The following is a 26,025-nucleotide window of genomic DNA, read 5'->3' as shown; positions in this document are numbered from 1 at the left end:
AATCACGTTTCCAAACTTTTCATATTGCAAGCCCCTGGCTTTTATTTCCCAAGCCGTCGATATTTCCGGAAAGATGGAACACTACACTTTATTTTCTATTTTTAGGAACTAAATTAAAATTTTGCATACGAGAACATTACTATAAATAGAAGCCCAAACTGTGCAAAGTCTACTCTGCAAAAATTTCGTGTCTCCCTCTAAACCCTACGTTCTCTTCTTACCTTTTCTCTCTACTTTTCTACGGTTCGTATCCGCCATTTCCTTCGATTTTACAGAATTAAAATTTGCTATTTGTAGTTGCTGTTTTCACCGCCATTAACGGCTCTGTGCATAAATATATTTGCTCTCTTCGATAACAGCATGGACCCGCCCTGCTGTTAAGGCTTCGTTTCGAAGCCTTCACAACAGGCTTCCATTAACGATTTGCTGTTAATTTTGGCCTAGATATCGACTGGTTTTATGAGGTGGGGCGCACCAGAAAATCACCAAGAATTTCCCATCCCCTTCTTATTTCAATAATCTGGTACCAATTTTTCTTCCCTTTCTTCTTTTGCTGTTTTTTCTGTGATTCTTCATTTGATCTCTTTGAATTTCTTGGGTTCAAGGAATTTCTTAGATCTCTGCGATTTCAGGCTTTTTGGGTGATTATTTGCTCGATATTTTTGTTTATTTCTTGCTAGTTTTCAACAATTATTCATTCTCTCTTAAAATTGCAATGCTTGGTTGGATCTCTCTGCATTTCTAGGTTGTCTGCAATTTTTTGCCTGATCTCTCTGAAAAGCTATCAAAGAATGCAGCCATCCGTGTTTGCATATTCAAACTCAAACAAATGCAGGACAAAGGCTCTTGTAGCTCGAATATAACAGTAGGGTCAAGGATTCAAAATTAGGTCGAAAGACATAACCGAGCTGAAAAAAATGCAGAAAAAGGGGACGATTCTTATGCAAAAGTATGAATTGGGGAGGCTCTTAGGCCAAGGGACCTTTGCAAAGGTCTACTATGCGAGAAACCTTGCGACTGCTCAGAGCGTTGCCATTAAAGTGATCGACAAAGAGAAGATCCTCAAAGTGGGAATGATCGATCAAATCAAACGAGAAATCTCTGTCATGAGGCTGGTTCGACACTCCAATGTGGTCCAACTGTATGAAGTCATGGCTAGCAAAACAAAAATATATTTTTGCATGGAGTATGTGAAAGGAGGCGAGCTCTTCAACAAGGTGGCCAAAGGCAAGCTCAAAGAAGAAATAGCGAGGAAGTATTTTCAGCAACTTGTTAGCGCTGTTGATTTTTGCCATAGTCGTGGGGTTTATCATAGAGATTTGAAGCCTGAAAATTTGCTTCTCGATGAGGAGGGAAACCTGAAGGTATCTGATTTTGGCCTCAGTGCTTTGGCTGAATCAAAGAGGCAAGATGGTTTGCTCCATACCACTTGTGGAACTCCGGCTTATGTTCCACCTGAGGTTATAAGCAAGAAGGGCTATGATGGAGCTAAGGCTGATATATGGTCTTGTGGGGTTGTTTTATTTGTTTTGATGGCTGGTTATCTTCCATTTCATGACCCAAATCTGATGGAGATGTACAAAAAGATCAGTAAGGGAGAATTCAAGTTCCCACCATGGTTCTCACCAGATGCTCGGAGGCTTTTATCCAAGCTATTGGACCCAAACCCGACCTCACGAATCACCATGGCTATGCTCATTGAGAGCCCCTGGTTCAAGAAGGGGTTCAAGCCAATAGAGTCTTTGCAACCCCCATTGGTGGTTAATTCAGAAATTGGTGATGTGGACTTGGCTTTCGATTCGAGCCTTGAAAATGGGGAAGGAGAGAAAAAGGGAGTGGAGAAGGGTCCTGTGAAACCCACTTGCTTAAACGCCTTTGATATAATCTCTCTCTCTCCTGGTTTCGACCTCTCGGGCCTTTTCGAGAAGGAGAACAACCCAAAGCCAGAGGCGAGGTTCACAACCCAGCAACCAGTTTCAAGAATTGTGTCTAAACTCGAAGAGATTGCAGAAACAGAGAGGTTCAAGGTGAAGAAGAAAGATGGGTTGGTGAAATTGCAAGGGTCAAAGGAGGGGCGAAAGGGTCAATTGGCCATTGATGCCGAGATCTTTGAGGTGACCCCTACTTTTTTTGTTGTGGAGGTGAAGAAATCAGCTGGTGATACATTAGAATATCAGACGTTTTGCAACCAAGAGCTAAAGCCTTCACTTGAAGATATAGTGTGGGCTTGGCAAGGGGACATGAAGCAACCACAACAGCAGCCACTACAACAACCAGCGTAGTTACTGTTTTGCCTATAAATTTTTTTGTTCTTTTTTCATTTTTGTTCTTCTCTCTATGCTCTCTGTACTTCTGTTGATGGGCTGTGCAGGGGGTTGCTTGTTTAAAGATCTGCTCGCTTCCTATGAAAAGTTTTGCAGAGCATTTGATCGTAATGTATTTTTGTTCTCTCAAAATGAAAGGGATATGTAGATGCATCAGTAATTCTAATGCATTATTTACCCAAGAATTGGACATGTAGACATTTATGTAATTATAGAGCATCTATTGACATTCACCCTAATGTGTGCATGTGTGCACAGGGAAAAAGAATGCGATTGCCACCCTTTCCATGCCCCTTGATCATCAACATTATCTTATGCATAGACCACTGCAAGAGTGATCTATAAACTCAAGGTAAGAGTAGTGTGAGCCCAAGTCACTTAATTGCCCCCCGGTTACCACACAAACTTAAGGGATACTTTCCCTTTGTCAAGGGACTCACGGTCTACAAACATCACTAATTTACATAATAGAATTGGTTTGCTTGCAGTCCGTAATCTGTGAGCCTCTTGTCCTTACTTTAAAAGGGTAAAAGTGTGGTGAAACAATTGAATTTTTTTGTAAAGAAAGGCTTCTTGGCCTTGTTGGTAGTGGAGAATGCGTGAAGTCCTGCTTTCAGAGGAATATTGTGCACAGGAACCTGTCCATTTACTTCCCAGACATCATGAGGTTTGAAACATTGCAATTTTCTTTTTGAAATTTCAAATCATTGCAATTGTTGCAAAACATTTCAGAATAAATTCTAAGGCCATTGTGCATACAACTTTTAATGGGGAATATTTCTGATCATTCTCCTATCATTTACATCTTGGAAGAGTGAAATGCGAGATTCAGTTTCAGGATAAGTGAACAGGAAAGATAAGCCAGTTAAAACGTTTGCAATGATATTATTGAGACTAGAGAATTTTCTCTTTCTTTCTTGTTTGGTTATTTGATTGGTAGATTAGAGCATTAAGTCTAAACCGATTCATTAAAGCTTCCTATCCTATGCATTTGTAACAATGTGCAATTCAAAGTGGTTAATGTGGACACCTGAACAAGTTGCGACTTCCACTCTTTTGACAATAAAGGCAAGTATGGATCCACCAAATGGTGCACTATTCACCACGTTATCATATACTCAAGAAAACAACAAGTATTGTATTATCGGATTGTATACTATAACTAGACCATTCATTTATGGTACAAGGTCAGAATCATTATTAGCCATTGGATATGTAAGCCGATATATTGAAGTATGTCACGATATTGGAGAAATTTTATTTTAGACTTTGTGCCTAGATAATGAGACATCCCCAACCATCCAATTTGACATCTAACGGTGACCTCCTTATACCAAAAGTAAATGGTCTTATTGTATGCATTTCTTTTTATTATTGTGGAGTTAATCGGATTTAGCTGTTTTCTGTCGTCTCCAAACAAGAAAGGACGAAGACAAATATGTTATGGAGTGTATAATGTGTTCTAAAAATATAACTAAGTCATGTTTAGCAGTCAATCCAAACCAGTGTTCAACAACTCATCCAAGTTACTCGGCCACACCACGGTGTACCAATGCACCCACTCGGGCACATGGGTTTTTAAAAATAGAACTAAGTCATGTTTAGCAGTCAATCCAAACTAGTGTTCAACTCATCCAAGTTACTTGGCCACGCCATGGTGTACCAATGCACCCACTCCGGCACATGGGAAAACCCTTTTTCTCTCTCTCTAGGGTGGGGACAGATCCACACTCCCTTTCTCATCTCTCCCTCAATGAAGGGGCAGTATGCTCCCCCCATTTCATCTCTCTAGGAGGGAGGGAACAGATTCTCACTCTTTTCATTTCTCTCTTTCTGAAAAGATGGCAGATCTGCCCCTGATTCATACCTCTCTCTCTTTCTGAAAAGAAGGCAGATCTGCCCCTGATTCATACCCCTCTCTCTCTCTCTCTCTCGGGTCGATATCTGGGCCCGCCCCCTTTCTTACTCTCTTGATATGTATTTTCCATACTCTAAGATGAACTGCCCTGCCAAGAAGAAAAACTAGACCCTTGCTATCTGATTCATACCTCTCTCTCTCTCTCTCTCTCTCTCTCTCTCTCTCTCTCTCTCTCGGGTCGAAATCTGGGCCCACCCCCTTTACTACTCTCTCTTGATATGTATTTTCCATACTCTAAGATGAATTGCCATGCCAAGAAGAGAAACTAGACCCTTGCTATCAGTAACACCAGCAAGCTACTGGAGTTCTTCAACACAAAGAAGAGAATTATCCTTTGGTTGGCTCATGGAAAGAGCATCATCCAAATAAATTTATTTGGATAAATCTTCCTCTTCCATGGAAATTTCTTTGTTTCCTGTGTTTAGGCTGCTATCTGAGGTTTCATTTGGCTGCCCAGCACCATCAGATGTTGAAACTGCAGCTGGGATTCTTCTCTGTGTACTATGAAAGACTGTGCTTTGTGATTGTTTCCATTCTTATTCTCCTAAAAGTGATATTGATCATTTGGGTCAGCATTGCCTTTGACATTGCTTGATTTAGAGGGCTCTTGGTCTCCCCAATGCTCTCCACTATCTTCCACCTCTTTCCTTATTTTTAGTTTGATTTTTTGGGATTTTTCTTACTTCTTTTCAATGTGTACATTACTTGGCCAAGTCCACTCGGATTCGGGACTCAGCCGATAACTCAGGCAAGGGCTGACTCCAATGCCCTGGCTAAGTTAATTGAACATTGATCAAAACTGGTCATAAACATCCATCCTAATAATTTCAGGTTACAAGGATGGAAAAGCAACACGCAACTTGCTATTAGCTCCAAAATCAACCCAAGTTAGTATGAATTTCATAAAGCATAATCAATGCATATTAGCGTCCATTATGAATTTCATAATGCATATTAGCATCGATTTAAAATGATGTATATTTAAAATTGCCTAAAATACAAATTTTCATGTTTTAGTTGTTTCACCACTAGAGTTAGATTAATATGCATTGCATAGTCAATGATATTTCAGCTTCCATTTTTTTCCTGAATTATGCACCACCCTTTTTCTTTTTTAAATATCTGGAAGTTATTTTCAAGTTCCAACAAATGAAGTAAACCATAAGAATGATTTCCATTTTTAGTATACGTACCCACAAAACCACCATAATATATCAGTTCCAAACAAAATAAAAAAGAAGAAGAAGAAGATACCAATTCCAAATCTCTAATATTTGTGATATACAAAGCAGGTATTTATATAAATTAAGTCATGAATTTTGCCTTTTGAATAAATTTTGGCAATAGATCTGCTCATTCCCAAATCCTACAGCAGAAAAAAAAGAAAAGCTTGCATCAACTTGATCTCAAGCCTCTGGAACTCCGAAAGTCCTATGCGAAACTGATTCAACCCCCATTGTCATCCATAAAAAACCAAAACACTCGCAAGTAAATGAAGAAATAGAAAGAGAAAACTAATTTTGTACCGCTTTTTTCACCACTTGAGAAGATTCTTGGGCTCTTTCAGTGGCTTCAAACGTTTTCCTGTGACGATTCGTTTCAATATTGCTCCACACATTTATAGCCGCAGTGCAAATTACTGTAAGAAACCCAGCAAAGTTACAAAACAAACAAGAAACAAACTCAAGTTTGACGAGAGAGATGAGCTAAAAACCCTAGAGGAAAGGACAGAATTGGGGAAGTGGTTGTAATCACACCTCCGGCTCCAATGAAAGAGAGAAGGCGCAGAAGCTTGGGAGAAGCCGCTCCTTCTGGAACCATGGCCTCCAAGTCTGATTCATAAACCCTAGCTTTCTCAACTTGAAAATTGAAACGCGTTCTTCTCCTCTATATGGCTTCGACCAGAGGATACAAATTGCTGCCTCTCAGAGCGGGTCCTTACACGGGCAAAACTCACTTCCAGTCCATTGGCCTTGGGAAATCTAGGAAGGAATGTATTTCGTAGGGCTGCCGCTTTATAAAGCCGTACGACGAGGAAGTGTGGTCCGGGTCTGGCCCGACTTGGAGGATGGTTGGCGATTGGGTCTCTCTTGTCGGATTTAGTTATGTTTGGGTCAAAACTCAATATATATATATATATAAACATAATATTTTCTATATTGTATATTTTCATACTATTATATAGAGTGAATATATTATATAGTTTCTATAAGAAGAAATTTATTTGGGATTACACCCTTAATCTATCGAAAAGGGTTGTTCCAATGCAAAAAAACCCTCAAATTGATCATTTGGACATCGAGATGTGTGGATATGAAAAATAATATTTTAAAGTTCCAAAAATAATACATCTTAATACATTATCTAGACCGTTCATTCTGAAAAAATTTATGTATTTGTAGATCTGATTGATCTATACCTATTTTTACTTGTAAACTTTATAATTAGATGTTGAGTAGGTTTACAGGTCATCATAGAAATTTCTAGCACCAAAAGTACAACTTTCGATGAGCTTTGGAGGTAAGCCTTTAGTTAGATTGTTTAAGGTTGACATCTTATCCAAACAACAATATAAAACAAGAAATATGTAGAATATCGACCCAAACTGATCGGTTTATGTCTTGGATGGACTAAGATCCAACCTGGTAATTAGGTCCACACTTTTAGAACCTGACTAGCTCAGGTCAACCTACTCGACTGGCACTCGACAATTATGGATGTTAGTTAAAGAAGATGAATTTCAAGTCCTAAAAATAGCTTTTCTAGTTTCAAATGCGAAAAAATAGTCATGTTGTTCTATTAAAATGTCCAACTTTCATGGTTTCACGTACCAGCCAAATCTACACCACTTATGGAGCTTCAAACACCATAGTCAATGGAGAAATAGATTTATAGGCGACTGCAAGGGTTTTGGCATTAAAGTTATAAATTGTCCATGGGATTTTGATGTATACATTCTAAACCATCCATTTCAAGTCTTCATCGATCTGTCAAATCTGCATCATGTTGGAGCTTCAAATTCCAACATCAGGATTAAAAACTTCTTATTCATCCTATCATTTCAAATATCACAAATTTGATTCTTTCACTGATCTTTAGCGTTTATTTGCTACCACCAAGTCTCTCTATGTATCATTTCATTTCGAATGAACCAAGATGTTTTTATAAGTATTGTGTTTCTTCTTCTTTCTGTTATTTCTAAAAATATTCTTCACGTAAAATATTATATCTTGCTAACTCTGTATTACATCACTTTAAAGTTTTATTATAATAAATCATACTCATATCACACAATAAAACTTTTTAAATGCGCCCTAAAAAGCTCTTTATTATGAGGAATCCAAAGATGTGTCATAACATGCCGCATCTTTTAATTTACTGCAGAATCGGACATGAGCATCCCATGATATCTCTCAACTCATAAAGCGTTTTTCTCGGAATCCTTTTGAGTCTTGGAAAAGACTAAAAAATATAAAATAGTGCTCAGTTCCATCCCTAAATCACACTATTAGCGAGCCTTGGTTTTAGTAACATTTACGTCACAATGCAATTTTCTTAGCAGAAAATCAGATTAAGCACCTCTCAATAAAAAATTTGTTTCTCTCAATCTTCAAATAATTTCTTGTTAAATTCTTTTGTGTTGAAAACTAGACTAAAAAACAAATCATAACATCATAGTGTGAATCCCAAATAATACTTTTCTTCGGAGAAATAAATAAATGAGTAGCATTCACGTCACAAAATAAATCATACTGCAGAATTCCAAGATGAACATTATTTAGTAAAATTGTATTTTCTCTTTACCCTCATAGAAATTCCCTTTAAAATAATTTTTGTTTGAAAATAGACACATAATAGTAACACATATATTTCTATAAGCCTTATATCACTCTGTTAAGTGGGCTTGATAAATATAGCTATACATGTCTTAATGAAGAATATACCAAATTGCAGAAATTTTAAGATGACCTCTCTTCCCATAAATATTTTTTACTCAAATAAATTTTATTAGAAACTAGACTTGAAATGGAAGTCTAAAAACTTAGTGTGATCTATAAAACATTATGTTAAGAATAGAAATAATATCATGAGTTCCAAGTTATGGAAATAGTTTTCGTTGCGGAAAACAACACTTGCGCACCATTCAATATTTCAAACAACAAGGACTTTATTGATGAAGCCTTTTTCTTTTTAAAGTGGACTCAATTTCATGAGTCACAGTAAAATTTTAGAAATAAATAAAATCATATGGTTGGTAGGAAGAATCACGAAACTCAATTGACAGTTCCTAGATTTTGCAGGGTCAGAATTGACACTCTTTATTGATGATTCCATAAGTCTCAATTCCTTTAGGGTCTCCCATTGAAATTTTGCAGTTAGATCCTAATATCAAATACACACAATATCACTTAAGTGTGTAGTAGAAAAATACACCATTATATTCTTCATATCACTGATTCAAAATAGCCCAGAATACCCATTATGCAAAGTGCCTTTTCGGTGTTTGAATATTCCAATAATTCTTTAACCGGAGTATATTACATGATCACAAAGGTCATTAGCTTTCTTATATTTCATTCCCAAGGTTGATCTAAATTCAATAAAGAGAAAAAATAACTAATGGCATCAATTATCATTAGCTCTAATACCAATGAAAGAAAGACAAATACGATATTGCCGGGGAATATATATTTTTCTTTTTCTTTTTTACACCCCTTTTTTTTTCTTTTTCTTTTATTTTGGCAAAGATTACTTACAAGTAGTCTTATTGCAATAACTCTTGCTTCAAAACTAACAAATCCAAGATCTTAAAAACTTTGAGGCCACTAAATCCATTTTCTTTTAATAAAAGAAAATATCCACAATTCTTATGCTTGGGAATATAAAAACAATATAATTAAATATAGCAAGAAACAAAAAGAGAGTGTCGAAGATTACCTCAACCGAGTTTATTACACCCCAGACCGAGTCACCACTATCCGATGGCGTGAGACCAATGATCAACCTTCAATCTCAACAAGGAAAGCAAGTTTAGGCCAAACCCCACCAATAGAACATGAACCCCTTTAATCACACACTCAAACTATAGGTGAATTCTCTTAGCAACCTAGTTTGAGAGAGATAGATTCTCTTTTTGCTATACCCTAAAACCCTTAGTCATAAATTTATAGTTGAGAGATGGGAGAGAGAAGAATTTCATTGCCTAAACCCTTAGCTTCTTTTACAATGTGGGAGCGATAGATCTCAAAGATGAGAGAGTGGGTCGTGCCTCTTTTGTGGGGTATGAGAGAGAAAGACGAGAATTAGGCATAAGAGATAAGTGTAGAGATTTTGGGTAGCGACAAACTATTTTTTTATAGGCTTTAAACAAGATTAGGGTTTCTTAATGTTTTTCTTGGCTTGCCTCTTCTTGTGAGATTGAAGATCAACCGTCGATTAAGGGTGACTTGTGAGGTGAGAGATCTGAGCCATCCATTCCATACATGGGCCATCAACATTATGGAATGCGCTTGAACCCTTATCCGTCTTTCCTAAACCATTTCCTATCAATAAAATTAAATCAAATTAATTCTAATCAAAATATTGTGCATTCCATAAAATAACACAAATCTACTCATGCATTCCAAAATATACATTCAAATCTTTCTTAGGTCAATATATGTCCAACACATAGACCAATCTTTGACCACAATTCAAAGATGACTATTTCTAAAAGGAAGAACATCCAAAGAAGGGGTGGGACGAGCCCCCCATGAGGGGGCTTAATGGGCCCCACCTTCTAGAACATGGTGGGCTCATGTGCACAATGGGCCCTCATGAAATTTTTATATATTTAAAAATTCTTAAAAATAAATTTTAGAATATTATTTGAATATTTAAACTATTGTAAAATCAATAACTTTAATTTTATAAAACCAAAAATTATAAATAAAATATCCAGAGGTTTATAAAAATTCAAATAATAATTTTAAAATAATTTATATAACAAAAAAATATAATTAAATCAATTTGATAGGAAAAAGTTCAATATGGTTCAGGAACCAATAATCATGGGGCACTCCACCTTCAAATGTGGACTACAGACCACACTTGCTTTATCAGGCCGACCAAATGTTTCCCATAACCCATAGTCTAAGTAGGGCCTCATTAGTGGGTCACAAAAGTCTGGTTGATGAGCCAAGGGGATGCAATCCCAGTATGTGAATTTCAAGTTTTCCCCTAGAGGCGGACTAAGGTCACCTAGACCTGATACGACCACAGCTCCTATGGCGCATAGGGGTATCTCTCGTACATGCATACGCTTCATTCTGAAAGGTGGCTTGCTTTTTTGAAACGGTTTATCAATATGCATGACGTATGATGGTACATGGATGAAGCTTTGGCCCCCGTCTCTGAAGACTATAATCACACACAAGAGTCACACAGTCCCTCAGCTCACTCATTTGGCCATACTCTGACTTCATCAAGGGATGGCCCATTATAATCCTTATCGATTTATACTCTATGCCTAGGTAACATGAGTTTTTACCTACCGATTGGCTTAGATTGTCAAGCACAATCCAGTATCAGTAAATATCGTTTGCTTAGTATGATCCACGAGCGTCCACACTCCCACTGAGTTCATGTTCCACTATAGCATTTCATTTTACAAGCACTCATAAGGCCTTTAACGACTGCACTCACCCAACACTCCGAGTCATTGTTTTCCATCATAATCCTACTGTCTCCTAAGTAAATTATCGAGAACCGTTCAATTGTGGTTAAACAAACCCAACCTAAAAATATTAACAACATTAGCCACACAAAAAATACTTCTAATTTTGTTAAGCCACATCTACTCCTTTTACAATATCAAATATCCTTGTACTGCACATAAGTTTTGAAAATTAAATATCCTTGTACTGCACATTAGTTTTGATTCACACATTCACAGTCTCAGGGAGATAAAGCTACATCACTCCTGCTTAGCACAACTTAGTTAGGTTATGATTTGTACAATTAGCCTTAAACAATCAAAGTTCGGTGTATTTTATAAAGCAGAAGATTCGGTGGTAAAAACTCCTGTGATGGCTTGAAAATCAATTTATTTTCCTAATTGTAGAACTAAATACAAAAATGGTCTAGATCAAGCAAAACTATAAATCTTGAAAATTAGTCATATGCAAGATAATGAATTACAAGATGGACTATTATCTGGACTTGAAACTTTTGTTTCCATATTCATATATTTAAGGTCAAGATGATCATTTGGAAGGTTTTCTATTATCCGAACAATTTTTCCCCCAAAATTTTTATAGTGCACCTTGTTGTCGGTGCCTTGTGTAACTCTTTTCCATTTAGTTTTGCATCAATCAATTGGACAAGAGTGGGGTTCGTATAAAATGTCAACCTTAAATAATCAACGTAAGGCGCATCTCTAAATCTTGTTAGAAGATATAGTTCCAGTATTGAAAAGCCTTATGATGGCCTAGAAATCTATTACACTGTTAATTATGAAATTTAAAGTTCCAAATATGGTTTAGAAAGAGTAGATCTAGAAACACTTATGAGCTGTTTGAGGCCAAGTATTTGCGAAACTTGGTTATGTATCAAATCCCGGCTATAAAAATTTCAGTATTTGTAAAACATGGTTTAAGGATCAATGTCGTTTTGGTACATTCTGAATTAGCTTGGCATATAACAAATCCAATGTTTGGTTCATCTAAATGTGAAACCAGGTTTTGGCAATATAATATTATTATATCTAATATAATATTATCAATATTAACAAATTTTATAAATAATAATAATAATAACAACAACGACGACAAGAACAACAACAATAATAAAAACAACAACAACAACAACAACACTAATAAATATATGTATATATATATATATAATAATAATGATAGTAAAAATTAACTATAAAATATTATAACTATAAGAATAATATCATTATTATGAGGAGGGAGCAAGAAAAAGTGGAAGTGGTACATGCCCCAATGCAAAACCTATCTATTCCAAACCTTTTATTTACTCATTCCAAGTTTTTTTTTAAAATGAGTAAATGATGGTGGTTTTGAGGACGTGGATATCTAGGATATGATCTCCAAAACTATACCTAAACGACCTTAGGCCATAAAAATATGGATTTTCATGTCTTAGGGTCCCAAACGACCCATTAATTTTTTTGAAAATGGATAGTCTAGTTAATGTGTTTTAGGTATACTATTTTTAGGGTTTGAAATCATTTTTTTTCATATCCAACATCTCGAGGTCGAGATGATCAATTAAATCACCTTTCCAATTGGATTTTTAAGATGCACCTTACTTCCACAATATCAAGGTCAACCTTATGTAAACTTTTCTCCATGGGATGATAGTATAGGGGCCACCCAATGTAAGTTAGGGTTCTATGCATTAGGGTCAAAGATTAGACACCTTATGGAGCTTTTGCACCTCTAAACTTCAATTTACAAGGGGTATACTCCAGCTGTTTATTTTTACCTCCTCTCATCCATTCCAATTCCACTCCAAGATGTCCCTAAAACATCCTTCATGTGCATTCTTTCTGCATAATTCTTGCCACCATTTCGTGTTTCACAAATGCTTCCCCTAAGAGGACAACTAAACCGAATGGCCAAGAATTATTCTTGAAAAGATGTCATTTTTTTGTTTTTAAAATTTAATTTTTTTACGTAGTAATGATCATCGTGTTGGAGATTATATGTACCTAAAATATTGGATTCGAAATACATCTCAAAAGTAGATAATATAGAGAGGAAACACATCTACATATTAATTGACCATCTCAAAAGTAGATAATACAGAGAGGAAACACATCTACATATTAGTTGACCATCTCTAAAGTAGATAATACAGAGAGGAAACACATCTACATATTAGTTGACCGACTCATATAAATTGTGTCCTTTTAATAAACACTCTTATTTTATATTTATCTACTGTTCAATATATTCAATAGTACATTTATTGACATCTATTGCAAGTTGGACGATATGATAAAGCACGGTGTATATATTTTTAAAAATTTTCATTTCGTACACTAGTAAGCTCACTTACAATCTCGAATTACAAATAAAATCAATCTTGAAATAAATAAATAAATAAATAAAAACGGTTTTCACTTGCTATCACTTAAATACAATTTATTTGTTCAATAAACAAAAATTAAATACATTGCTTATGGGAATAGAAGAGCACAATAAAGCAATACGACAAAACACGTAAAATTGCTAGATATTACTTCAACGAGGCTTTGTACACCCCACGCCGAGTCTCCTCTTTCCAATGGTGGTTGGGAACTATGGTGCTTGAGATTAATTATCAGTCTCTTAATTTTACTATGTATAACAAAACCCTCTCAAATATATATGGATCTCGATCTAGAACCAATTTGCTAAAGGCTCAATAACTTAGTCTTTTTCGAACCCCTTGACTTGATCTTAGAGAGATGAGATAGAGAAATAAAACCTAAGTGGGGCGTGACCCCTTTTCTATCCTTCTTATAAGAGAGAGAAACTAATCAAGAGAAAGAGAGAATTATCATAGTGCGGTGTGCCCCCTTTTCAAGCCACCAAAGAGAGAGCTTAGAGAGAGACGAAGAGAGAATAGGTGTTAAGAATTATGAGAGGAAAACCTCTATTTATAAATTTTCTATGCCTTAGGGTTTGCTATCTTTAGTGAGATCAAATCTAGACCATTGATCTAAAGAGACTTGTGGAGTAATAGATGTGAGTCATCCATTCCTTAGATCCACCATCAAGATTTAAATAAATGTGCTAGAACTTTATCCTCATTTTCCTAAACTTATTCACATCAAATATTTAAATAAGAAAAATATTACTCGTATTTTATCTTTTATAGATATTCATTCCTTATTCTTATAATATTTGATCAATCAAAATATCTTGATTCACAATACATACTAAATTTCATTATATTGATTCCTTATGCAATGAGGCTTCACACCAAAATGGAAGTCAACTAGCATGAAGCTTTCTCACAAAATTTAGTAAGAATAACTCCTATTGGTGGGGCATGCCACCCTAGGTGGCCCCTCGTGGGCCCCACCCATTACATAATGGACCCCATATCAATTGGAGGGTCCTATATATTTTAGAAAATATATTAATTTGATTTTAGAATTTACAAATAGAATTTATTTATCTTAGATCATTTAAAACATTACAAATGATTTTCTTTTATTTTATAAATCCAAATGATAAAACTAAAATATCAAGAGGATCACAAAAATTCAAATAAACATTCAAAAATCATATAACATAAAATTAATTAAAACTAATTAATTTTGATGGGAATCGGATCTGTATAGGTCTAGGAATCATGAATATACTGGAGCACTCCACATTCAACTGTGAACCATGATACACATTGGTTTTCTCAAACTAACCCAGCAGTTCCCATGACACACAGTTTACTGCAGGGGTTTATGATTGGGCCACCAAAGTCAGCCAATAGGCTAAAGGACGTAATCCCAGTATATGGATTTCAGGTTCTCCCTTAAAGAGAAATCTATAGTCTTCCGAACCATGATGCAACCATGACTCTATGATGTATAGGGGTAATCTCTCGCACATAGACATGTTTCACTCTCAATAGTGGATTACAATCTCGATACGGCTATATATGTACATGTCGTGTGGTGATACTATGAAAATGTTTTAGCCTTGTCTCTAAAGGCTAACCATCATATACAAGGGCCACACAGTCTCTCGACTTACTCATCTGGGCATGGCCTCATCAAGGGCTGACCAGCCGAACCATCATCGGTTTAACTTTATGCCCATGTATCTTGAGTTTTTTCAACTCAACTGGTCTAACATGTCGAGCCTAGTCTGAGTATCGGCAAATAACATTTGCTTAGTATAGTTTACAATAGGGCATTTAATGAACACATAAGGTCTTTAATGACCACACTGAGTTTATGTTTTATTATATAAATGCTTATACAAGTTCTCATAAGGCTTTAAATGGCCACATAAACCAACAACATCTATTTCAAAATGTTATAGTTCCTAGTTTTGGCATCCATAATTTTCATAAAAGAGCATTTCTTAAATTTTATCAACTTTGAAAAATTACATGAACTCCCATATTAAAAAAAATGGTCTACCCCATTGTTCGAAAAACTGGCCGGTTCGAACCAGAACCGGTCAGTTAGCTCGGAACCGCTATGCTTCCGAGTCAGGTTAGCTTCAGTTTTATAATACCATTAGTCTAACGAACACCTCAAAAAAATTTTGGATCCAAAATCAACCGGTTAGGCCTTGAACAGTGAATTTAATTAAAACCTGACCAATTTCTGTTAACCTGCAGGTTTAACACTAAAAAGTGCATTTTTTCGAAGATAACGAACATTTTTTTTTTTCAAAAAAAAAGGCATTACTTGAAAAAGGACCATTATATAATACAGGAACCCATAAATCCACCTTTTACAGTTTTTTAGATTCGATTTTCGGCCCTTTTTTTTAGTTTATGGTGCTTTATTGTAGTTTAACACTATCAAATCGCTATAAAATATTGAATCTAGAATTAAAATTTGAAAAAAAAAAAAAAAAGATTTTGTATATTGAAGTAGCGGATTTTCAAAGCATTAAAATTTTTGTCATTTTCTCAATAACAGCTTCAATACCACAAGGCTCGTCATGAAACTTGAGGACTTTGAATTATTATTAAAGCATACATCATTTCCTTATTTCAATTTGTCCAAAAATTGGAAGATTTGAGGTTGATTTCAACCCGAAAAGCTGTTGGTCGAAGAACTGCAATCGATCCAAAAAACTGATTTTTGATCGATCTATTGTTCGTTTTTTAACAAATTGATTCTCTATAAACATATGAAAATCTTGAAAATGGACGGTGTAGATAATATGTTGTAAAATGCACTATTTCTTAGACTTAAAATCTTTTCATTTTTCAGAGTCATACAGCTCGATGTTGAAATGATCAATCAAAGGGGTTTTCAACATTAAAACTACCTTTTCCGATGGAGTTTTTAGGGGCATCCGTAGTTCTACATTATAAGGTAGCATCCTTATATAAACTTTTTCCAACATACGTTGTTACATCATCCATAGTTTACTTTTTCTCTTCTTATTTTCTTATATGGCCCATAAAGAACTATATATAAATCTTTGTTGCAAATATTTTAATATTAAAAATGGAATTTTGTTTCCACTTTATTTATTTGTTTATTTATTTTGCGTATTTACTTGTATGTTTAATTATCTTGAGTTGCATTATGTAAAGAGGGATGGATCAATTTGTAAAGCTTTATTTAGGTTTTGAGTCATCGAAACTATAAAGAGCACCTTGCTTGGGTAAAATATTGAGGCAAATATATCCCAAATAAATATGCTATTTTATAAAAAATTAAAATTTAATAGTAAAACAAAATTTTAATGACTTTTATGTTCAAGAAAATTTACAAGAAAATAATAAGACGAGGAGGGGAGATGTGGAGTAACAGTATGACATAAAAGTGAATGACAAAGAAAGAGTTTGATGTAATTTTTGTAACAAGAAAAAGCATTGTTGGTAATGGAGAGAAGACCCAATCTTTATTGGACTCCCTGTGCTGCCCATTGTATTAATTTGATGCTTAAGGAAATTAGGAAGCTAAAGAGGGTTAAAACTTGTATTTTGAAGTGGAAGCTAATTACAATATTCATAAACAATCACATGTACCGCCATGCTTTGATGAGGGAGCATTGCATATGAGAGATTGTCAGGGAGTCCACAACTAGGTTCGTCACAACATTCCTTACTATACAACTAATGTTGGGCAGCAATGCATGATTGAGGTCAATGATACGCTTTGACTGATAGGGCAGCAACGAGTCAACATGAAAGGTAAGTTGAAACCATTATTGTCAATCGGAGGTTTTGGCTTGATGCAACCATGTTGTTTCTGTAACTGAACTTCTGGTGCAAGTGTTGAGGTTACTTGACTCTAATGATAAACCAGCAATGGGGTTTCTATTCGATGCAATGACACGTGCAAGGAAAGCTATTTTTCATAATAACATATGGACTAATGACATATTGGAGAGCGTTGATCGTAAGACGAGAGACCAACTACATCGGGGATATCCATGCGATATGTAATTTATGATTTATCGTGCTAATTCACGATTCTTTCTCAACTCTGAGTAAATTTACCGTAATTAATAATATAAAAACTATGTGCATGGTTCTTTCTTAACCCACAGAACTTGTACTCCAATGCCACCTTAGATGATGCAAATATCATGGAGGGGGTGGAAAACTACATCTACAGGCTTGAGCCTTATCTTGAAACTCAGATGAAGTGTTTATAGTACGTAAACCTTAATTAAAATGTGTTTGTAATAAAATTTCAATTCAGAATAATGAATTGCATTTCTATATTGTATGAAGTTCTTGTATACGCATCTTGTTATTTGTAGCTTATCTTATACATGGAAAAAAATGGGGAATTTGCATACAACAATGCTAAAAAAGTAGTTAGAAAATTGCATCCAAGTTAGTTTTAAGTTAAAACTTGTAATAGTTTAGTACAATACTATAGTGGTTTTTTTAAAATAAATTTCTTTTCTATTGTTAAGTATGTCTATGTTTGTATGTGTCCGGACAATGGTGGACGATACATGGAATTTGAACAAAGCAATTGCAAAAGATTGTAGAGTTCTAAGTCAAACCTATGCTTCCTTGGGATGTGAGAGAAACTGGAGTATATTTCAATAGATACATGCCCCGAGGCGGAATATGTTAAAAACTCAGACGTTGTACAACTTGGTGTACATTCATTACAACTTGAAATTGAGAAAGCGACATATAAAGAGGACCCCCACAAACTACACACCGATCACTCTTGATTACATCTTCCGGATGGACCTCGCCAATGAGTAGGTATCACAAATGACCCCACTACTAGACTAGGATTTCCTTAGTGGGGCAATTGATGATATGGATGATAATGCAGATGTTGCAACACCCAATAAAGGAGACATAGCAGTGGACATGAATACCGACTATGATGATTATGCAGAGGATGAAGATGAGGTGCAGGATGACGAGGAGATAGATGTGACAATGGAAAACGACTAGCAAGGTCCAGTCGTCCAAGAATGTGAAGGGGCACAATATGAAGCGGTGCCCGATGATCAAGAAGATCTAATGAGACTGGCTCGAGAGGAAGTCCAAGCATCGAGGCGTAGCAGCTACTCAACAAGGGAGAGATGAAGCCGTTGCTGGTACCGTATCCTGGTTATTCATGATGATGACAATATTGAAGCTGTTGAGGGCCATAATATAGAACAAGGTGGGGGTAACACAAAACAGGGTGAGGGACACCACGAAGGTTGGACGAGTCTAGGAGACTTTTGCCAAGGGGGAACCACGGGAAATGTTCCTGACTGACGAGGGGGCACAATTGCGGCATTACATACTTCACCAGGCCTTACTCAGATTTTTCGCCCGTGAACCCTAATAGCAAACCACAACAATACCCTTATCCCCATCGCTACTCTCATTACTACTAGCCATTGTTAGTTGGACTTTGTGACTTCATTAATTGAATTAATGTCAAATGATAAATTGTCTTGCATATCTCCATAGTATTCAAATATTAATTTATATAAAAATTTACAAATTTTTTTTGTAAGATAAATGTATGTAATATGATAGTATATACTTAATCTAAGTTTTTCTATTTTTTTATTTTGTTTTATTTTTAGGGGATTTTTGACCCATTTATAAAAGGAAAAATCTACTGGACCGGGTAGTCCGGTTAACCGTACGGTTAGTCCGGTTCTGGTTCTAACCGCTCCCAGCCCCAAGTCCGGTTAACTGTTCCAGTTCGATTTTGCGAATAGTGGTCTACCCACAAAATTTGTTTTCCCCAATTACCTTACTATTTTTCCTCATCAACCTCCACAATGAAATTTTAAGTTGTATAAGTCAAAATTGCCTCTCTTTTTAGGAAAATAAAGAATTATCTCTCTCTTTCCATGTTTTTTTTTTTTTTTAGAACAAAGGCTAAGAACTTTTATTAATAATCAAGGAGAGATACATGGAGTGATACATCTAAAAGAGATTCATCAGCAGAGAGTAAAGAAGTAAGAGCCACCAGTCTCCTCGCCAAAAGAGTCGGCCTCAAAATTTGCTTCTTTGTACACATGCTCGAAAGAAACGTCAAAGGTACACAAGAATCCATAATAAGCATCCACACAGACTTCAGCTTTCCACACAGACTTCAGCTTTCATGAAATCCTCATTATCTCTTATACCAATCAATAATATTGAAAGAGTCATCTTCGACAACAATATGCCCAGTCACAACAAAGCATAATACCTTGCCAAAGGATCATACTTGAGCTTGATTAGTTGTGGAACCACAAGGTCTTGGATGACTGAAGACCATTGTCTGAAAAACCTCCCGATCTAACCGGTAACCGCCCGGTTAGATCGGAACTGGCCCCTTGTTGGTTTCAATTTTGGGCAGTTTTGGTGATTGGCAGGTACGTTAAAAATAAAAATTCAAACAAAAATATCTATAAAATCTCAAAAATAAGGAATTTTATTTGTAATACATTTTTTAATATTTTTTACATTATGGTAAATATTAAAAATTGTTTTGGTCATTAATACTCATTTTTAAAATTCACCTTTTCATTAATTTTTAACTTCATTTGAATGTGTTTTGTTTTAATTATTCTTTATATGCTTTTCATATTTTAGTAGATTTTTTTTTCATCTTTTTTTATTTTTTCAACAAACTTTTGGCCGCCCGGGACTTGCCCAATTAGAATGGTCAAATCGGCCGGTTTACCAGTTAAGTCGGTTAAACCACTTCTTGCCCCATATCTGGTTAACTATTCCGATGCGATTTTACTAACACTGCTAAAGACTACACACCCTCTAAGTTTCTAAGAAGATCTCCAACACTTACTGGGTGTGGGTTCTCGTGAGAACTACCATTAAATTTCAGTTTCAAGCATTCCCCATAAGGTGAATCTTGTGAAAATGTTGTTTAATAAAATTAGTAAAGTTAATAGTGAAGTCGACAAAAGAAGCCCCCCTACCCTATTTAGATGTAAGAACCAGCTTCAAAAGGGGAGCCGGCCCCATGTCTTCTTTTGAGCCTCATGCAGGCATGAGAGGGATGAACACCACCTCTCGAAGCATAACTCAGAACTTTACCACCATAACCAAAGTGGGAGTTGGCACCATAGCTCCAAGAACCAAGAGCTCAGTACCTCATCTCTTCTCCCTAAGTGCGTGCTTGTTTTTTTGAAAGTATTTTTTTAGATTTTTAAAAAGTTTCGCATTTGTTTCACACTTTCTATCTAAAGTTTGGAAACTAACCTTTCAACAAAAGTTCACATTCCTTTGTTAAAAAGTGAAAGAATAAGTTCTTAAGGGGGATAGGAACTTAATCTTCCATAATTTTTTTTGTTGATCAGTATTCACTATAAATGAGACCATTTACCATTGGCACAAGGTGGTCACATAAATCATGACCATTGGATGTGAAATTGTGTGGCTGAAATTATTACATTGACCAAGCTCAAACTTCAAAAGAAATTTTCTCAAACTCTGTGATACATCCAAGCAATCAAATTTCACATCGGACGGTTGTAAGTAATTGTGACCACCTTGTATCAAAGGTATATGGTCTCATTGTATACAATCCCATATAGTAATATTATATATTGCACATAATATATATTCAATAAAAACTATATTAATAAAATAAATGTAAATATATAGTATAATATTATTATTACATTATAAATAATATATAAACATAATATTTTTATTATACTAATAATTAATATAATATCATAATAAATGTATATTAATATTTAATATAATATTTTATATTATACTAATATTATATTAAATATATTTATTATATTAAATAATCATTATATATAAGAAAATTATATATATATATATATATATATATATATGGGAGTGGATTCCATACGTCCACGGGCTGACTGCTACAGGTAAATGCCCATGGTCCAGATTGAATCTGAGCTGATATGACAGTCACGACCTCATTTCGTATTTTAATTTTAATTTTTTTCTACAAATCCAAATCATGAGAAATTTAGAGCATTCCTTCTTCTCATCAAGGCGTACCTAATAAAAATCTAAAAAAATAATTCGTAAAATATAAATTGATCAAAATACCTCAAAACATTTCGGGGCTATTTTGATCGATTTATATTTTGTGCATTATTTTTAAAAAAAATTTATTATATTTTACTATTTTTGAAGAATAGATGCCTCAAATTTCAAGTGATTTGGATTTGTAGACAAAAAAATGAAAATTCAATTACAAACTGAGATCATGACCTTTAGATCAGCCCAGATTTAATCTGAACCGTAGGCGTTTACAGTAGCAATCAACCTATGGGTTGACATAATCTTTTCCATATATATATATATATATATATATATATATATATATATATATATATATGGGAATACTACGCAATGGCTATTGTCTGGTATTGTTTCATTTTTTAAAATTTTTTTTTTTACAAATAGGAATGACCTGAAATTTGGAGCGTGTATTGATCAATCTTTAAAAATTATAAAAAAAATTATTTTACAAGAAAAAATTGACCAAATTACTCCCGAAATGTTTCGAGAGTATTTTGGTCAATTTACTTTTTGCGGATAAGTTTTTTTATATTTTGATTAGATGCACCTCAGTAAGATGTACATACTCTCCAGATTTCAGGTCATTCCGATTTGTATAATAAAAATAAAAAATAAAACACTACCAGATTATCGTTACCGTACGATGAAATTTGGGCAGTGATGAGGGTAGAAAAAATCACTATTCATTTTCGATTGAACGATCTAGGATTAGAAGGCCACAATGGAGTTCTAAAGCCATTCTCGCTTTGGGGGTGCATGCAGTCACAAGCCTGGGCCCGTCTAAGCCATGCTCGGCAAGAAAAGACCCGAACTCGCCCAAATATAGCACTGTCCAGGCCAGACCTAATAGACCCAAATGGGAAAAAGTAAACAAATAAGGATGGAGAAAGGGTGGCCATGGCCCAGCCTACCCCAACCCCCGAGCCACATTTTGTAGCCTAGGCCCTAGATTTTCAAGGTCGAGCCAACAGGGCAGGCTTCCCAACCTATTGTTGGGGCTACAATGTACCGAATGGTTCTTATAGATGATCGAAAATTATGCCCATGATTTGCAATGAATAGATTGTATGAACCAAGTCAGGAATATTGAGCGAAATTTCAAGTGTCTAAATTCATTACATAATTATTATAAGGAAAATGCTTTGATAGGGTTGCAACCCTATCAAAAGAGGTAGAGCCTATGCCTGCAATTTCTATTCATTGTGACTGTGAAGCAACAGTATACCGAGGAAAAAAAAAGATTTATCCTAAAAAATCTAAATATATTCGCTTGAGGCACAGTCAGTTGAGACACTTATTTGAAGATAGAGTAATATCAATACTTCATGTTAGTTCTAACCAGAACTTGGCAAATCCAGTGACTAAAAGCCTTGAAAGGGACCAAGTCTGGAAGATGGCTAGAGGGATGGGCTTAAAGCTCATATGTATCTTGCCACAAAGTGATGGGTATCCTACCTAAGGACAAGGATATCCCAAGTCCAAGGTTCAAAGGGAAAAACAAAATCACTTGTGTGATATTTGATGTATATATGTACCAAAAATATCTATGTAATAGAAATTTGTATTTTTCCAACATCCTTGCTAGGTGGTACAATTTTACTACAATGAAAGAAGAGGTTGAGCTTTACTCTTAATGATTCTATTTTTTTAGGTGATGGAAAGCCTAGGTTGGGGTATCTTTCATAGAGTCACTTATGCGAGAGTGGAAGTGGAGGCTGCTTCTTATGATAATTGAGCATTCTTTAAAGCGTTCATGCAATCAAGATAAGCACATGGCCCTTAAATGTGCAAGCGTTTCAAGAAAGTCATAGTTTTTCAAAGATAATGTGCAGTATGTGGGAGGCTTATCAATAAAAAACATAGTTTAAGGTTTATCCACTCACTATCTTGATAAGCTTTTTGCATAACACTATGCAAAGGTTCAAGTCTTTAGGACATTTGTACTTAGACATTGTCTTTCCTAATTTGTTTTATATGTATCTCATTGTTTTGAAACAGGTGGGGGATTGTTAGTTTTTTGGACTATATAAGTTTGTGGTTATGAAAAACTACAACTGTGAATAGTATTATGCAAATGAATAATATTATGAATAATATTGTGCAATAGTATTGTGCGAATAAATAGTACCTTATAAGACCATATGAATAGTATATGCAAGATCACAGTAAATAGTAAAGTCGGTATAGTATGGTTCAAGAGGTTCACACTCTCTTTTTTCCATTTTTGCACAATTAGTTAATTTGTTCACTGTAGAATCGTGAATTTTAGATGTATAGGTGTAGACACCCCAATCTTGACTAGGGAAGTTATAGATAGATTGAAATGTTCCAGGCAGACCACCAGGATATTTTAAACCATTCAACCCACTGGAACCCGTTTCCGTAAACCTAGCCTCCACCAAACTTTCATTTCCATAGTGGGACCAAAGCCATCAAGAGGCTAGACAATGCAAGACGACCTACCTATGAAGCATTTCAGAAGGAGGCTTTGATGTTGCCCTAACAGCCACCAAAGCCCTACCAAAAGTCTGAAGCCATTTCAATCACTGAACATGTGACCTAGAAGACCAAGAGCCTAGCGTCATTCCCATTGGCGCCAGCGCCAGCGCAACTAGTGCCCAGTTCCGGGCCTCCCCTTTGAGTTCTAGAAGTGATCAAAAGTCTGGCGGTAGTGTCAATGCTACCAGCTCCAATCCAACTAGTGCCAGGTCCCAAGACCTCCACCATGTGAGAAACAGCTTGGTTGACATGACTGGGATGACGCGCTAACATGTCAGTCCATACATGCCGATATGACAAACTCGTATTGGCATGTTAGACGTCAGTACGACTCAAGGTTGTTGAATTTCCATTGGATGAAGAACTAACGAAGGTACAACCAAGACGGTGTGCCAAGTGGTATCTGACGTCATTCCAAATGCCGTCGGCGCTAGTCGGAATAGCTTCGAGCTCTGATTGGTCCACTTGAACTAGACTGGAGTCACTAGAAAGCGACACATGTCCGAAAGAAGATCTCAAGGCAGTCAGAATGCTGGGTGCCATTGCCAATGACGTCAGATATTGATAGGGTCGTATCGACTGCATTAAGGAACAGTTAATATTTCTTAACTGTCATTATTGCCACATTCATGACATGGTGTCATTCCAACTAGATCCAACGCTAGTCCAAATGTCGCCAGAGTTCTGAAGGTCCTAGCTTCTTGAATCTTGAGCCTAAACTCTATTCGAGTTTTCTTAATTTTGTGCCTAGGCTATGGTAAAAAATCCCTTGATCTTGAGATTAAACTTGATGTTCAGAGAAAAAGCCCCAAGGTGGGCCCACTTGAGCAAACCCCATTCTACCAAGTCCCTACAATCCAAAACCAAAACTATCAATTCTTTCACGATACACTATCAACCGAAGGCGATCTGGATAGTCAAACCTTTTGAGCCCTATTCCTCATATTTCTACTTGCCTCGTTAAAAATCGAGAAAGTTCGAGATTGACTGTGCAACCAACTATTCTGAATCGGCACCGATTTTGGGCACTAGGCTTGGGGGCCTGGCCTGAACATGTTTTCTTCCTTCTTGTATTTATTTTCTAGCATTTATTTTCATTTGTTAGAGTTATACTTCTCTTCTTTCTTCATTTCATGATTTAACCGTTCTTTTTCTTTTCCTTTACTTCTTACATTTATTTTTTTCCAACTATTTTAGTACGTTTTTCCTTATTTTCCCCTATTTATAATCCTACTTATGTTTTTTTGCCCCTTCATTTAATGTAGCATTTATTATCCATAGTTATATTTGATCTTCCTCTTTCTCTTTTGTCTTCTTATTGCATAATCATTTTTCCTTTGTTGATTTGTATTTATTTCTTTTGTTTTTTTATATTTATTCCCAGTCTTATTTCCTTTATTTGGTGCCATAGATTTTATCCCCTCACCTAATCTCCATATCTTTTAATGTATTGTTAGATTCTCTTCCTTTGTTGCATTTATTTCTTCCTAACTTGTTTTGTTTGTTTTCTCTCTCTTTTATTCCTTTGATAATGTAAATGTTCCTCCCTCTTTCATCTCTCTAATAAATAACTATTTTCTCTTTCCTCTCTTAAATGGTTATTTCTCTTAAGTTGTTATATCTATTTCCCTTCCTTTCTTTATTGATCTCGAAGCATAGATATATATATCTCTCTCTCTTTTCTTTAGGTATTCATCACCATTTTTCTATTATGTGTATCTTTCTTGAAGAATGACTTTGGTTTTTCTCTTTCTTTTCTTCTATTTTGTATTCTAGAGATCATTTATTTCTACCTCCCCTCCTTTCATCTTCTTCTTTGATACTCATATTGCTTGTTTTCCCCTTATATTTTGTTCAATAATTTAGTTTATTTTATGCTCTCTTGTTTTATTTATTCCCTCGTCTATTTATCATCTTTCATTATTGATCCATGTCTATCTATTCATCTCTTCCCCATTTTCAATGCATCATTATCTATTTCTCTCTATCTCATTCATTTTAACACTCTCTAACACTTTTTCCCTCTATCCCTCTTTTTCATTTATTTTTATTACTCCCCTTGCGTATCATCTATTAGTTTTAGTTTTAGTTTTCTTTTCT

General features: G+C 35.4%; 1 protein-coding gene and 1 non-coding gene across 2 annotated transcripts; one reads left to right on the top strand and one right to left on the bottom strand.

The window, feature by feature from the left end:
* The first annotated feature begins 362 nt into the window (after positions 1-362).
* Positions 363-2,506, top strand: CIPK20 (CBL-interacting protein kinase 20). The gene is made up of 2 exons (XM_006830198.4): positions 363-523; positions 746-2,506. Exon 2 carries the CDS (start codon positions 918-920, stop codon positions 2,280-2,282), a length of 1,365 nt encoding a protein of 454 aa, XP_006830261.1. The 5' UTR covers positions 363-523; positions 746-917; the 3' UTR covers positions 2,283-2,506.
* Positions 2,507-5,472: 2,966 nt separating this feature from the next.
* Positions 5,473-6,347, bottom strand: LOC18425659 (uncharacterized). Its single transcript, XR_016055085.1, has 2 exons — positions 6,000-6,347; positions 5,473-5,881 (listed from the first exon to the last, which is right to left on the bottom strand). It is a non-coding gene; the product is annotated as an uncharacterized LOC18425659 (transcript).
* Between the last annotated feature and the right edge of the window lie 19,678 nt (positions 6,348-26,025).

The sequence above is a fragment of the Amborella trichopoda genome, chromosome 1 (genome assembly GCF_054954075.1).
Source record: "Amborella trichopoda isolate Santa Cruz 75 chromosome 1, AtrichopodaSantaCruz75HAP2 v2.0, whole genome shotgun sequence".
Lineage (NCBI taxonomy): Eukaryota > Viridiplantae > Streptophyta > Magnoliopsida > Amborellales > Amborellaceae > Amborella > Amborella trichopoda.
The sequence above is the reverse complement of the archived record's forward strand: the minus strand, read 5'-3'. Positions and strand labels throughout refer to the sequence as shown.

Coding starts and splice junctions, on each gene's coding strand:
- CIPK20 (XM_006830198.4), top strand. CDS start 918: ATGCAGAAAAAGGGGACGATTCTTATGCAAAAGTATGAATTGGGGAGG.